This window comes from Zootoca vivipara, chromosome 10 (assembly GCF_965207765.1).
Source record: "Zootoca vivipara chromosome 10, rZooViv2.hap1.1, whole genome shotgun sequence".
Classification (NCBI taxonomy): Eukaryota; Metazoa; Chordata; class Lepidosauria; order Squamata; family Lacertidae; genus Zootoca; species Zootoca vivipara.
Genome location: NC_142593.1, coordinates 45069378 through 45082343, shown reverse-complemented (window position 1 = coordinate 45082343; position 12966 = coordinate 45069378). Strand labels below are relative to the sequence as shown.

General features: G+C 45.1%; 1 protein-coding gene across 4 annotated transcripts in view; it reads right to left on the bottom strand.

Moving 5' to 3' along the window:
• Positions 1-3598: 3598 nt before the first annotated feature.
• The window catches only part of FYB1 (FYN binding protein 1), a 55584-nt gene continuing 46216 nt past the window's right edge, over positions 3599-12966 (bottom strand). For all 4 annotated transcript variants that reach the window (XM_035100805.3, XM_088653090.1, XM_088653091.1 and 1 more), the window contains 3 exons: positions 8240-8273; positions 6554-6588; positions 3599-6395 (listed from right to left, as the gene is read on the bottom strand). In XM_035100805.3, the coding sequence (XP_034956696.3) occupies positions 6373-6395; positions 6554-6588; positions 8240-8273 (92 nt within the window). In that variant the 3' untranslated portion in view covers positions 3599-6372. The remainder of the gene's footprint in view (positions 6396-6553; positions 6589-8239; positions 8274-12966) is intronic.

Here is a 12966-nt window from a genome sequence, read left to right as displayed (position 1 = left end):
TTTCATCTGATAAATATTGGAGAGTATGGTAGGATGTCCCCATTTACATCTCAGAAATGTTGTTGGGTATGACCTTACCCTTCTAACTACTAACCCCTTTTCTTTTTTTCACTTAATGACTCAGGCGATCACCCTGACATGGGAAGCTTGCCTGGCTTCTATTTTAACACTCACTGGTTCCAGGAGTTAGAAGGTTCTCACATACAGCCTACTCCCCCCCCCCCAACAAAACTCATATTAAATATCTGTTCTTGTTAGTCATTTATGAACTGCCCTCTAAACATGTCTAAACAGCACTTTATGTTTTTAACTGTAAGCCACCTTGAGTCCCTGTCAGGGGAAAGGGTAGGGTATAAATAAATGATAATTTATTGAGGCAATTTGCCGATATACGTTAAAAACAGCTTTATATACGGTGCTGGAAAATGGCTTTAGTGGTTTAAAAGCAATACACAATGAGCCCCTAGGACAGAGCTGTTTGGTACAAAAATGAACACCTAAAACCCACTTGAAAAAGCTCATCAAGACAAAAAAGGGGAAGAATGCCTTTCGGTTGTTTCAGGAAAGTACAGGTTGTGGGCATGTCCCACTGTACGGTCCCACTGTACACTTGGCATCAAAAAACAGGCAGAGCTGCACATTTTTACCTAGGAACAAAAATGTTGGGTTTAATACTATACTTCTCTCAAACATTGTTTTGCTTCTGCTAAGCCACCCAGGGAATATTTCTGGGCGGCTATTTCAAATTAAGGAATGACGCAAATAAATTTCACCATGGCAGAAATGAAAAAAAAGGAAAACAGCTCTTTGCTGTGAAAGGCCTTTACAAAAAAATATTCAAGTGGGTGTGGTGCCTCTAATGCCTTCCCTGTGTCGGTTTCCCAGTGGCTTCAGGGCAGTGTGGGGTATGGCCTGGGGAGAGTTCTGAGGGCCAGAAAGAGAAATGTCAAGGGCCGCATTTGGCCGCTGGATTCCACATCCGCGCAGTAAACAGACGTTGGTGATTGGCTGCATACAGTGACTTCATGGTGAGGGAATAACACTCCTTTCATCTCTGTATTTTGTGCTATTTATTCGAAGAGATGATTCCTACAACAGGCTTGAATATCTAAATGGCCATGGCCCAACATATATGCAGGAATGATATGCATATGAACCTCTCTCAGCCAAAGGATGTGAGTAGTTTTTTAAAAAAATAATACCCCTGCGGGACTATCCACATTGGTAATCTCTGGCTTCTTTTAACATGTTCTCAAGGCACCACAGTCTAAGGGGACATTCATAAAATATGAATTAAATACTGGATCCATGCCATCTGCAGGGGACCCATGACTAGGAGTGCAAGTAAGCGACCTGCATACAGCATAGCAAGTCTTTATCATACACGACAAATGGTTAGTCTGCTTTTAAAAGCATTTTTAATTTACATTTTAAAGGCTGTGTGAAGTGTAATGTGCCCTATGTGCTGTGCAAATAGCATTTTAAAAACCCCAGATGAAAGGCACTAAATTCAATTCACAACTTTCAACAAATAGTGTGTGCAAAGTTTCACACTTCATGGGGTGTGTGGTTTTACTCTGAAAAGTCACTGGTTTTTCTTTGAAAAAAATGACTATCTGCTTCCTGTTTACACTCAGAATAATTGTGCCTGACTGCAGTATTGAAACTGTTTTTCTACTTCCCAACACAGAGATTTAAGGCAGCTAAAATGCGTTTTTCTCCCCACAAGAGCTGGAAGTTGTTGGGGAAATATACCGTATCTCTGCTTATTCCACTTTTGCCTCTAGAAACAAGGTTCCAAGGGCTTTTATATTGTTTCAAAAACTTGCAAAAAATCTATTTGGCCAGAGTGACACAGGTCCATACTGATGTTACTTAAAAGGGGGAATTCCCCACCCCTGTCCCACCTCCCATGGAGAAAGCCTAACCCCTAGTTGTGCTTTACCATTGTTTTGATAGCTGTATCTGTCAATGAATTGAACACTGAATGAAAATTCATATCTGTCCCATGGCCCTTTTTCTTTCTTTAAACCACATGCAAGAGACCAGAGTATGGGTTAAAATTGGCCACAACTTTTATTGAGCTTCAGAAGTGGGAAACTTGGCATAGGCCTTGGCAGCTAACCCTCTCAGGCCGTTGGCTGAGGATATGCAGGCTGATGAGGTACAGTAGAAGGGGACTGTAAAGCACACACTTACACAGCATGCCCTTCCACTAACCTCGGCCCAGGAGTTTGACCTACATGCCGCCGCTCTAGGGCCAGGGACTCCCGGTTTTTGCCCTTTAACGGGCCCCTGCAAAAGCCGCCGCATGGGAGGGGAGCCTGATTGCATCCCTCCCAACCTGAAGATAGACACAGGAAACCTTGCCAAGGCCTAAAAGCGCACCCGAGACCCCTAGGGCCTCGCCACCAAGAATCCCACGACTGAAGAACCATCGCCCATTGTGAATTTGGGGTTTTCTTCAGCCCTACGCCGTAATCATCACAATTGCAACAAATAAAGGCTTGACATATCTTGCTTTGCATGTCATGCATCTATCTCATATATTGGTTTCACCTTTTAAGTTGCATTACTGAAATAAATGAACTTTTCGATGAAACTGGGCCATTGAGGGATGCAGCCCGGGGAGGGAGAGGGCGGGTGTGACCTGGAGAGGAATGTGCGTGGTGTGCAGAGGTAGGCTGCATTTGTTCCCCAGGGCCCGAGGTTCCCCACCCCTGTGCTAAGGGCACAGCTCTCCCTTGTGTGGGTGCGTATGCTCCAGGCACCACCACCTACTGTGCTCTGTCCAGGGTTCTGACAGGCTTTGCCTGGACCAAGCATGGCTCTGCTGCCGTCACCTTCCCCTTGTGAGCTGACTCAAGCTGCGATGGAAGAAGACAGCAATATCACTCCACATTCCCGGCCATGTTTCCATTCCAAACAGCGCTCTCCTTTCGTGGGCAAGCCAGTCATACTTATTAAACATCCGTCTTCTACTTTTTCTTCTTCGGGGTGGCTTTGCCAGATATTCTAGAAGCAGCGGTTGACAAAGGTGGCCAAACTATTGGAAGAGTTTTACTGTTCAATCCATTCTGCGGCTGTTTTGTTTGTAGCTATCTCTTTTTATTGCGATGTGGGGTTTTTTTCTTTTGCGTGTCATAATTTTAATTGTGCAGCTTGTTGATATTATGTGTTGTGCCACACCCTAGCATCTGTGCAGGAGGAGGACGGGTTAGAAATACGTATCTGAAGAAGTGTGCATGCACATGAAAGCTCATACCAATGACAAACTTAGTTGGTCTCTAAGGTGCTACTGGAAGGATTTTTTTTAATTTTGTTTCGACTACGGCAGACCAACACGGCTACCTACCTGTAACTAGAACTATGGAAGGCACCACATTGAGCCTCATGAAATGGAAGTCCATCAACTGGTATCTGAAGAAGTGTGCATGCACATGAAAGCTCATACCAATGACAAATTTAGTTGGTCTCTAAGGTGCTACTGGAAGGAATTTTTTTATTGGGTTAGAAATACATTTCATAATCAAACGAATAAGATGCCTTAACTATGGGTGAGCAGGGAGTGAAGAAATGCACAAGGAGAATGCTGCAGTTTAGAAAACCCATAAAATCTTTAATGTTTCCCAAAGCATGATAAAATGTAAAACAAAATCTATAGAGAATAAAAACACAAGATTAATATATCTTAGCATAGCAAGATGCTACTATAATTAAGCCATGGGTGCCAAGGCTGGAATCTCAGAACGCAGCATAAAATAAAGGATTGAAAACTACATAAATTACATTCATGGTTGTTCAATGAAAACACTCCACAGAAGTATTGTTTTGTACCAAGTGCAATAACTTAATTTTAGAAAATATATTCCTTGGTTATCTGTGAGGGTGGCACATTTCCTCTGTCACTCTGAGTCAGCAAGGAGCTTCAGCGCATGTATCTTTACACTGAGAAACTGTGCGTGCAAAGTTGTGTTCTGTGTTTGTTTGCGTGTTGTGTGGTTTCTTATCTCACCCAGTTGCCAGTTCTGAACATGTATTCCCAGTCCCATGAAAGGCAAAACGGTATATCGGCTGTTGGCAGGGCAGCTGTGGGCTAAATGTTTGATGCCTACCCCCCTCCCTGTTCCCTTCTATCTTGATCAGCATTAGTGCTAATTACTGAACCCACTTATGCATATGGATGCAAACGCATCCCTATCATCTTGCAACCTTTACTACTAAAACCTGTAATTTCCGTTGTGTGGACTTTGACATTCATCGTCACTCCAAGTAGTGTGGTCTTTGTCTGCTGAACAAGTATTGCTGCATAAGGAACCTTTTGCCCAGTCTTTTCTGTCAACTAGCAAAGCCACAGGCAAGTTTTGATATGAGACTAATCTCTTATGATGGAGACTGAACTGTGTATGAAGTGTATTCTCACATATTTTGCAGCACGACTGATATAAACAGTTCAAATAAACAATACAGTGCCCAGGTCCTTTCTGCATCCCACTCACCCCACAAAGTACATTAGAAGTTGAAAAAGCCAATGGTCCGTCTCAAGGTGCTCATTTATTGGGGAGGCTGAGGTAGATCAAAGCAAATAAGAGGGAGTGGGGCCATGCAGGCCTTCATAGAGGAATATTTGCATAAGCTCCAACAATATTTAACAGAACAGCCCTTACTTCTCCACTACCTGTCTGTTCTTGTGGGAGGAGGTGAAAAAACTGTCTCTATTTTGTCCTTATTTTGCCTTTTGGAGAGATATTGGGGATGTGTTTTAAATTTTGTATTAGTTTGAACTGCATTAAAAATTCTTCAGGCTTTAGTCCCTATCTCTAGAGCCTAGAATGTTGGAGCATTTTATGTTTTGTGTGTGATGCAAATTAATATGCATGCATGCAAAAAAGCCATCACGCTGCTTCGTTTCATGCCACAAGACAGCTAGCAAGGCAAGAGTGCATGGGGGTTAAATGCACTCGAAGAGAACTTGTTGCAAGACTGTTAAGTTCTTGTTACAAACAAAACTATCATGGTCAGGATAGCTTAGCTTGGTAGAGCGTGAGACTCTTTATCTCAGGGTTGTGGGTTAGAGCCCCATGCTGGGCAATAGATTCCTGCATTGCAAGGGGTTGGACTAGATGGCACTCGTGGTCCCTTCCAACTCTACAAGTCTATGATTCTATGGTCAGTTTGCTAATGCACTCTGCTTCTAAAGCCAGAACTTACTGTATTTTTCCGTGTATAATTCAAAAGCATCAATTCTTCGGCGATCAGCCTTCGTTATGGTCCAGCTCTCACTTCCATACATCACTACTTGGAAAACCATAGCTTTAATTACCGGTATACAAACCTTTGTCGGCAAGGCGATGTCTCTGCTTTTTAAGATGCTGTCTAGGTTTGCCATTGCTTTTCTCCTAAGAAGCAGGCGTCTTTTAATTTCGTGACTGCTGTCATCATCTGCAGTGACATTAGGTAATGTCGTGACCGACTCTGGTCCAGTCGTGACCGACTCTGGGGTTGCGGCGCTCATCTCGCGTTATTGGTCGAGGGAGCTGGCGTACAGCTTCCAGGTCATGTGGCCAGCATGACAAAGCCACTTCTGGCGAACCAGAGCAGCACACGGAAACACTGTTTACCTTCCCGCTGTAGCGGTACCTATTTATCTACTTGCACTTCGACGTGCTTTCGAACCTAGGTTGGCAGGAGCTGGGACCGAGCAATGGGAGCTCACCCCGTCGAAGGGATTCGAACTGCTGAGCTTCTGATCGGTAAGCCCTAGGCTCTGTGGTTTTAACCCACAGTGCCACAAGCTGTATACTTGCACTCTAGACTGAATCATGAACCCACAGCGCCACCTGCGTCCCTGCAGTGACATTATTTTCAAGTAAAAAATCCTTGCCTTATACACGGAGAAGTACGGTACTGGTGAGCAAATGAACACAATGTATAACTGATAGAGAAGAGCTGAAATAGGCCCAGCATGCTTCAGGTGTGAGAACAGGGTATAGCAAGTACACATAAGTGTGACTAATTTAATTTGTGAAATATTTTAGAAGCGCATGCTTTGAGGAAACAAACAAAATAAGTTTGCAAAATGAGAACTGGGTGGTTGCCTGAATAATTTAATATTCACCATACTGGTGGAAGAGGGAAGTGGTTTGGAGGTTTGCTTCCTCAACCTGATCGAGGAATACAGTGACATGTCCCATCAACATTGCAATGCCTTCATTGTGAGACCTGCTTTACAGTCCAGAAACTGGTGAGATAGCTTAACCAAATCTTTGTACCTATGCAGACGACAACCAATGTGAGGAATACATTTCACTCTTGCATCAACCACCTGGTGATTTAGAGTAGATGAAGCTCAGGCTGAGGGGAAATCCACAGCTAATCGTTGTCATATATGCAGCCTATATTGGGGTGGGGGTGGGGGTGGGGAGAGAAATGTAAATGTAAATACAGTATGAAAAATGCCTACCCTTGTTATTAAAAAAAACCAACCAAAATAAAACAATTCTGTTTACTCAATCCCAAATCACTACAATTCTGTTGGACATGTGTAACATACCATCATCAGCGATATCATCGTATATTTCTTCATCACTGTAAGTTTAGAAAGAAAAAAAGAAAATCAATTGGTGTAGTTACTTTCACATATATTAGGAACAGAGGAAGCTGCCTTATAGAAAGGCATGGTCCATTTGACCATGGTTCATTCTCTCGTTCCATGGCTGAGCCTTGAGAAAATCTGACCTTACCTGAACTGAAGCTCAGGTAAGCAAAGTCTCTCTTTTCTGGCTTTTCTGTGCATCTGATAAGATCCTGTGCAGCGGGTAAGATCATCTTTTCACAAGGCATGGCCATGGAACAATGAGGAAAGCTCTCGGACCCAGGGGGAATTGATTGGTACACAAAAGAATCAAAATGCAGGTCAAGTGGAAGTGTGGATGATGATGATGATGATGATGATGATGATGATGATATAATATTTATTTGTACCCCGCCCATCTGACTGGGTTGCCCCAGCCACTCTGGGCAGCTTCCAGCATGTATAGGTAAAGGTAAAGGGACCCCTGACCATTAGGTCCAGTCGTGACCGACTCTGGGGTTGCCCGTTCATCTCGCATTATTGGCCGAGGGAGCCGGCGTATAGCTTCCAGGTCATGTAGCCACCATGACAAAGCCACTTCTGGCAAACCAGAGCAGCACATGGAAACGCCATTTACCTTCCCGTTGGAGCGGTTCCTATTTATCTACTTGCACTTTGACGTGCTTTCGAACTGCTAGGTTGGCAGGAGCTGGGACCAAGCAACAGGAGCTCACCCCGTCACAGGGATTCGAACCGCCGACCTTCTGATCAGCAAGCCCAAGAGCCTCAGTGGTTTAACCCACAGTGCCACCTGGGTCCCTCCAGCATGTATAAAAACACAGTAAAACATTAAACCTTAAAAAGGATGAACGCTTAGAATCAGATCCCAGTGCAACTCAACTTACCATATTTTTCTGAGTATAACGTGCCCCTGTGTATAACACGGCAACCATTTTGGGGACTCAACTTTATGACAATGGGGGAAGATAACCCTCGTGTATAAGGCAACCCGCATTTTTAAACATCATTTTAGAGTAAAAAAAACCCTAGTCTTCTACACAGAAAAGTACGGTATGTATTAAAAAGGTATTAATTTGTTTTAGAAACCATTTAAATGTTTTTAAGGTAAAGCAGAAGCAGAAGCAGAAGCAGAAGAAGAAGAAATTGGGCCACAGGTGCAGGGCAAGACATGTTGAATATGGAAATGTAGAGTCGGAAGGGACCATGAGGATCATCTAGTCCAACCCCCTGCAATGCAGGAATCTTTTGCCCAACATGGGGCTCAAACCCACAACCTTGAGATTAAGAGCCTCATGCTCTTCAAACTGAGCTATTGTGTTGCATATGCTGTTCATTTCAATACAGGAAAAATTCTGAGTGGATTTTACCCAATATATTATGCCAATAAACAATGAAAGTGATGATTAACACTATCCTTATAAAAAAAAATCAAGAGGATAAACACTTGGCTTTAAATTCTGAGAATTTCTTTTGTTTCTGTGAACTTTTCCAAAGGAACAACTTAGCAATATTCTATGGGAAAGTCTTCATTTACATAGCATTGCCCGGGGTGGGGGCGTTTCCTTGTTTGGGAAGCAAAACTGTTTCACTAGCTTTGACAATACTGTATTATAAAAAGTTTCAATATGAAAACATTGCACTTACTCATCCATTATGCAGCTTCTCCGGACATAACCATCTGTAAAATAAAATTATAGGCACATAGTTATCATCTGCTGAAGCTAATATCACTCTTCTGAAAGAAAACCACGAGGCAGGAAGGTGAAAATGATAATGCAGAAAGGACATGTGCCATCTAGGGATTCTACCATCTAGGTGCATATTATAGAAGGTATAAAGCACAGGTTTGTGAAATAAAAATCAGCGAATACCTCACCACCACCCATTCAGAAGCTTGTTTCTATATTTTACCATCATTGTCCAGAGAGCATGCAAAGGGCTGTTCTCAGTGATGGCTGCTGCCATCGGGAATGATAGGGTGGAAGGCAGGGAGGCCGAAAGTAAAGGTAAAGGGACCATTAGGTCCAGTTGTGACCGACTCTGGGGTTGCGGCACTCATCTCGTGTTATTGCTGAGGGAGCCGGTGTACAGCTTCCGGGTCATGTGGCCAGCATGACAAAGTCGCTTCTGGCGAGCCAGAGCAGCACACAGAAATGCCGTTTACCTTCCCGCTGTAGCAGTACCTATTTATCTACTTGCACTTTGACGTGCTTTCGAACTGCTAGGTTGGCAGGAGCTGGGACCGAGCAATGGGAGCTCACCCCGTTGCGGGGATTCGATCCGCCGACCTTCTGATTGTAGGTGGCACCAAAGACAGGCAGAGCCACCCCCTCACAGGAGGCAAGCAGACCAAGGTTGGTGGGGCAGCAACTTGATGGACTAGCCTCTACTGCATTTCGTAACAGATAACTTACCACTCAGTGACTCACAATTCTACATGCGAACAGCCTAAAGCCCGGATACAGCCCTTCAAAGTGAAAGAGTGATGCTCATTGCAAAAAGGGGCAGAAGATTTTCTTCCGTCCCCACAGCAATGCATTGCACTTTCCTTGACCTCTTTCTTTTGATGGTTTTGCAAACTTGGAAAGGAAAATGCACACTCAGTGCTGATCAGTGTTCTGAAGGAAGACTCATGCATCTGTCTGCCAGAGGAAAAATTGTTTTCAGCAGGACAAGTTTGAATGGATGCGGCAGGCATTTTCAGAAATGTACATCAAGAGTATTCTATACCATCACCTATTGAGCTTGGAACTCTTTTAACTCGCTATCATAAATCTTAATAAACACTTTTTTAAAACCCCTTCTCCTCCCCATTTTTTTTGTTGCTCTGCAGGCTGTGTTCTCGGCATCCACAGTGCTAGAATGATTTTTTAAAACAGTGGACAGGATTCTGTGCCCTGCAGCAAGGCTGCTTTCTCCTGCATTGAAGTGAGAATCAGCAATTGCACCGCTGCCACTGCCATAGTACAAAAATAAAATCTGTCTGTCATGTTCATACTGTGCTAAGCGCCTTGGCAGCATTCCACGGCCTGTTTCCTTCATGACTTTCAGAGTGACTTTTCAAAGGACTATGCTTGGCTTGTGCATTGCAGCCTTTGTGACTCAGTTTCCCATCTGGGAAAACAGGAATAATGAATGATACTTTCTTTTCTACAGTATGGTGTAGTGGTTAAGAGCGGTAGACTCGTAATCTGGGGAACCGGGTTCACGTCTCCGCTCCTCCACATGCAGCTGCTGGGTGACCTTGGGCTAGTCACACTTCTTTGAAGTCTCTCAGCCCCACTCACCTCACAGAGTGTTTGTTGTGGGGGAGGAGGGGAAAGGAGAATGTTAGCCGCTTTGAGACTCCTTTGGGTAGTGATAAAGCGGGATATCAAATCCAAACTCCCCCTCCTCTTCTTCTTCCGTAGCAGCAGTTGAAAACAGCAAGGCAAACATTCTGAACCTGATAATGGAACTCCCTCGGTGGCCTTTGAAACCTGAGTTCCTGTCATTCATTTCAAGACAGGAAGACTTCTCCTTAAAGGAGGGACAATACCACAACTTCAGGACAACTCCCTTGGGGAAATGAGCTCATATCGAATGTATTCTATTCCCCTTTCCGGTCTCGCATCAAGATAATATTTGCCATTAGCAAGCCTTTCAGAGCAAATCATCGATTTTTAGTGTCACGGCCGCACAAAATATATAAATCACATTGTGTTGTTTAGAGAGGATGTCTTTCTTGAGTGTGAGCTGGCAAGTCCCTTAAAGACAACCCATGTTAGGTTTTTTAGTGAAGTGGTTATTGCAATATTGTCACTTCCCAGAGAAGCAAAAGCCACTGGGATGTGTGTGTTGTTTGAGGTTTGCATGAGTAATGCCTGCTTCCCACCCACATTAGCAAACTGAAATTCAGAACTCTACATACCAAATATGCTGCAGTTTCTTTCCAGGGGGTTATAAACCGGATTGTCATGGGGGAAGTATCCCAAAGAGTAGTTCCTCTAGCAGGAGGATTTTCTGCTTGTGCAACAGGACACCCCTGCCTTCTCCTGTCCCTCTGCCCCCCCCCCCCGCATCTATTCCAAAGGGGACAGGCAGCCCACAGAACAAGGGCGTTGCATGGGGAGAGGAGAGGGATGTGCAGTCAAATGTGCCCCAGTGGAACTATTTCATTGTTTACTTCCCAGGGGATCTGAGTGGTAGCATGTCCAAGCACAACTGGCAGCGAGAAGGGCAGGGCTGGTAGGATAGGGTGAAGCAGCCGTCTCCCACGGCAGGCACCCCATGGGAACCCTGCCTGCCCCATTGCTGGCATCAATTTCCAGCGAGATCTCGCAGTATCTCGCCGAACCCTGCCGCTGTCACCGCCATGCAACCGACTGTGCTGTGCTTTATTTAATTTGTAATTTATTTATTTTATTTTGTTTCCAACTTCTGTAATTCTCAGCTTCCATTCTTTGGGCCAAAGTCAGGAGATAAATCTTCAAAGCGAACAAGCAAACCATCTCACAACATGACAGAATCCTGGGAATTGTAGTTTGCTCCTTAGGTAAAGGTAAAGGGACCCCTGAGCATTAGGTCCAGTCGTGACCGACTCTGGGCCTGCGGCGCTCATCTCGCGTTATTGGCCAAGGCAGCCGGCGTACAGCTTCCAGGTCATGTGGCCAGCATGACAAAGCCGCTTCTGGCGAACCAGAGCAGCACACGGAAACGCCGTTTACCTTCCCGCTGTAGCGGTACCTATTTATCTAGGTTGGCAGGAGCTGCGACCAAGCAACGGGAGCTCACCCCGTCGCAGGGATTCGAACCGCCAACCTTCTGATCAGCAAGCCCTAGGCTCAGTGGTTTAACCCACAGCGCCACCTGCGTCCCTTAGAGAGCTACAATTCCCAGCACCCTTAACACACTGCAGTTCCTAGCATTTTTTGGGGGGGGGGAGGAATTTGCTTTATGGTTTGTACGCAGACTAACTGGTCTAGTTTTCTTTCCCCCTTCCATATTAAAGCCCTGGGTCTCCCCAATGTGATGAAGGGACGTGGGGAGGGGGTGTCTCCTTCCACCCCTGCAATGGTCCTGATGACTTCACCTCCCCAAAGCTGCTATTAGCCTCAGGATTTGGCAGCTTTCCTTCCATGGTTTATAAGCTGCTTCCGTTTGTGTGAAATATTTCACCGGGGAAATAGCTGGGGGAAAAGGTTAAACCTCCTTCCCTGGGTGCCTTTGTTGAAATCCTGATTGCCTTGTGCCTATTAGTTAGAAGGAAAAGCTCACATTAAATGCAAGTGCACATTTAGCATGAGGTTTAGTTAGGCCTGGACGTGGGTGGCGCTGTGGGTTAAACCACTGAGCCTAGGGCTTGCCGATTAGAAGGTCGGCGGTTTGAATCCCCGCGACGGGGTGAGCTCCCGTTGCTCGGTCCCAGCTCCTGCCAACCTAGCAGTTCGAAAGCACGTCAAAGTGCAAGTAGATAAATAGGTACCGCTTTGGCGGGAAGGTACCGGTAATCGGCGTTTCCGTGTGCTGCTCTGGTTCGCCAGAAGCGGCTTAGTCATGCTGGCCACATGACCCGGATGCTGTACACTAACTCCCTCGGTCAATAGAGCGAGATGAGCACCGCAACCCCAGAGTCGCTCACAACTAGACCTAATGGTCAGGGGTCCCTTTACCTTTACCTTGGCCCAAGCAAAGCACAGCTGCTCCCAAGGCATTTTGCTACCCAAGAGGAAGGAAAAAATGGCCCCTCCCTCAGAATTTCATGGACAGAAGCTGGGTCTTACTTCAACACAGGGGTAACAGGACAACATCCTTGGTTACACTTGGGTGGAGCGGGCTTGGAGGGCATCTTAGGAGTCATAGGGCAGGCCACATATTGCACACCCAGCTCCATCACGTTCCTGTTGATCCCCATCTCCCAGTATCTGTGGCCCGAGGCAGGAACTTCACTCTGCCTAACAATAGGGTCGGGCAAAAAGGCTGGAAATTGCAAGCTTATTTCCTAATTTCCTAGCTATTTTACTGGCTGAGCGATGGTTATGGTATTTTTTTTAAAAAAAGATTTCAAATGCTGCATTCTACCCTGAGCCTCTGGGAAAGGGTGGGATAAGAAACCAGAAATAATCTCGAACCCCCTCAGCTGCCGGCAATTTCTGTGGAAGCTGACGAGGCAGATGTTCAGGCCTTGTGAGAGAGGGTGGAGTTTGCTCAGTTGTTCTGCAGATAGCCAAGCCACATCATCTGTCATTAGTTTCACTATAAAAAAAATGTGAAGAATGTCTGGTTGTGTGTGTGTGTGTGTGTGATTTCAAATAGTTTTCTGCTCTCGTGTATCTGCTTTGAGGGGAACGAAAAGAAGGGCAAAATCCAATAGCAACACCTAATATTTTAAA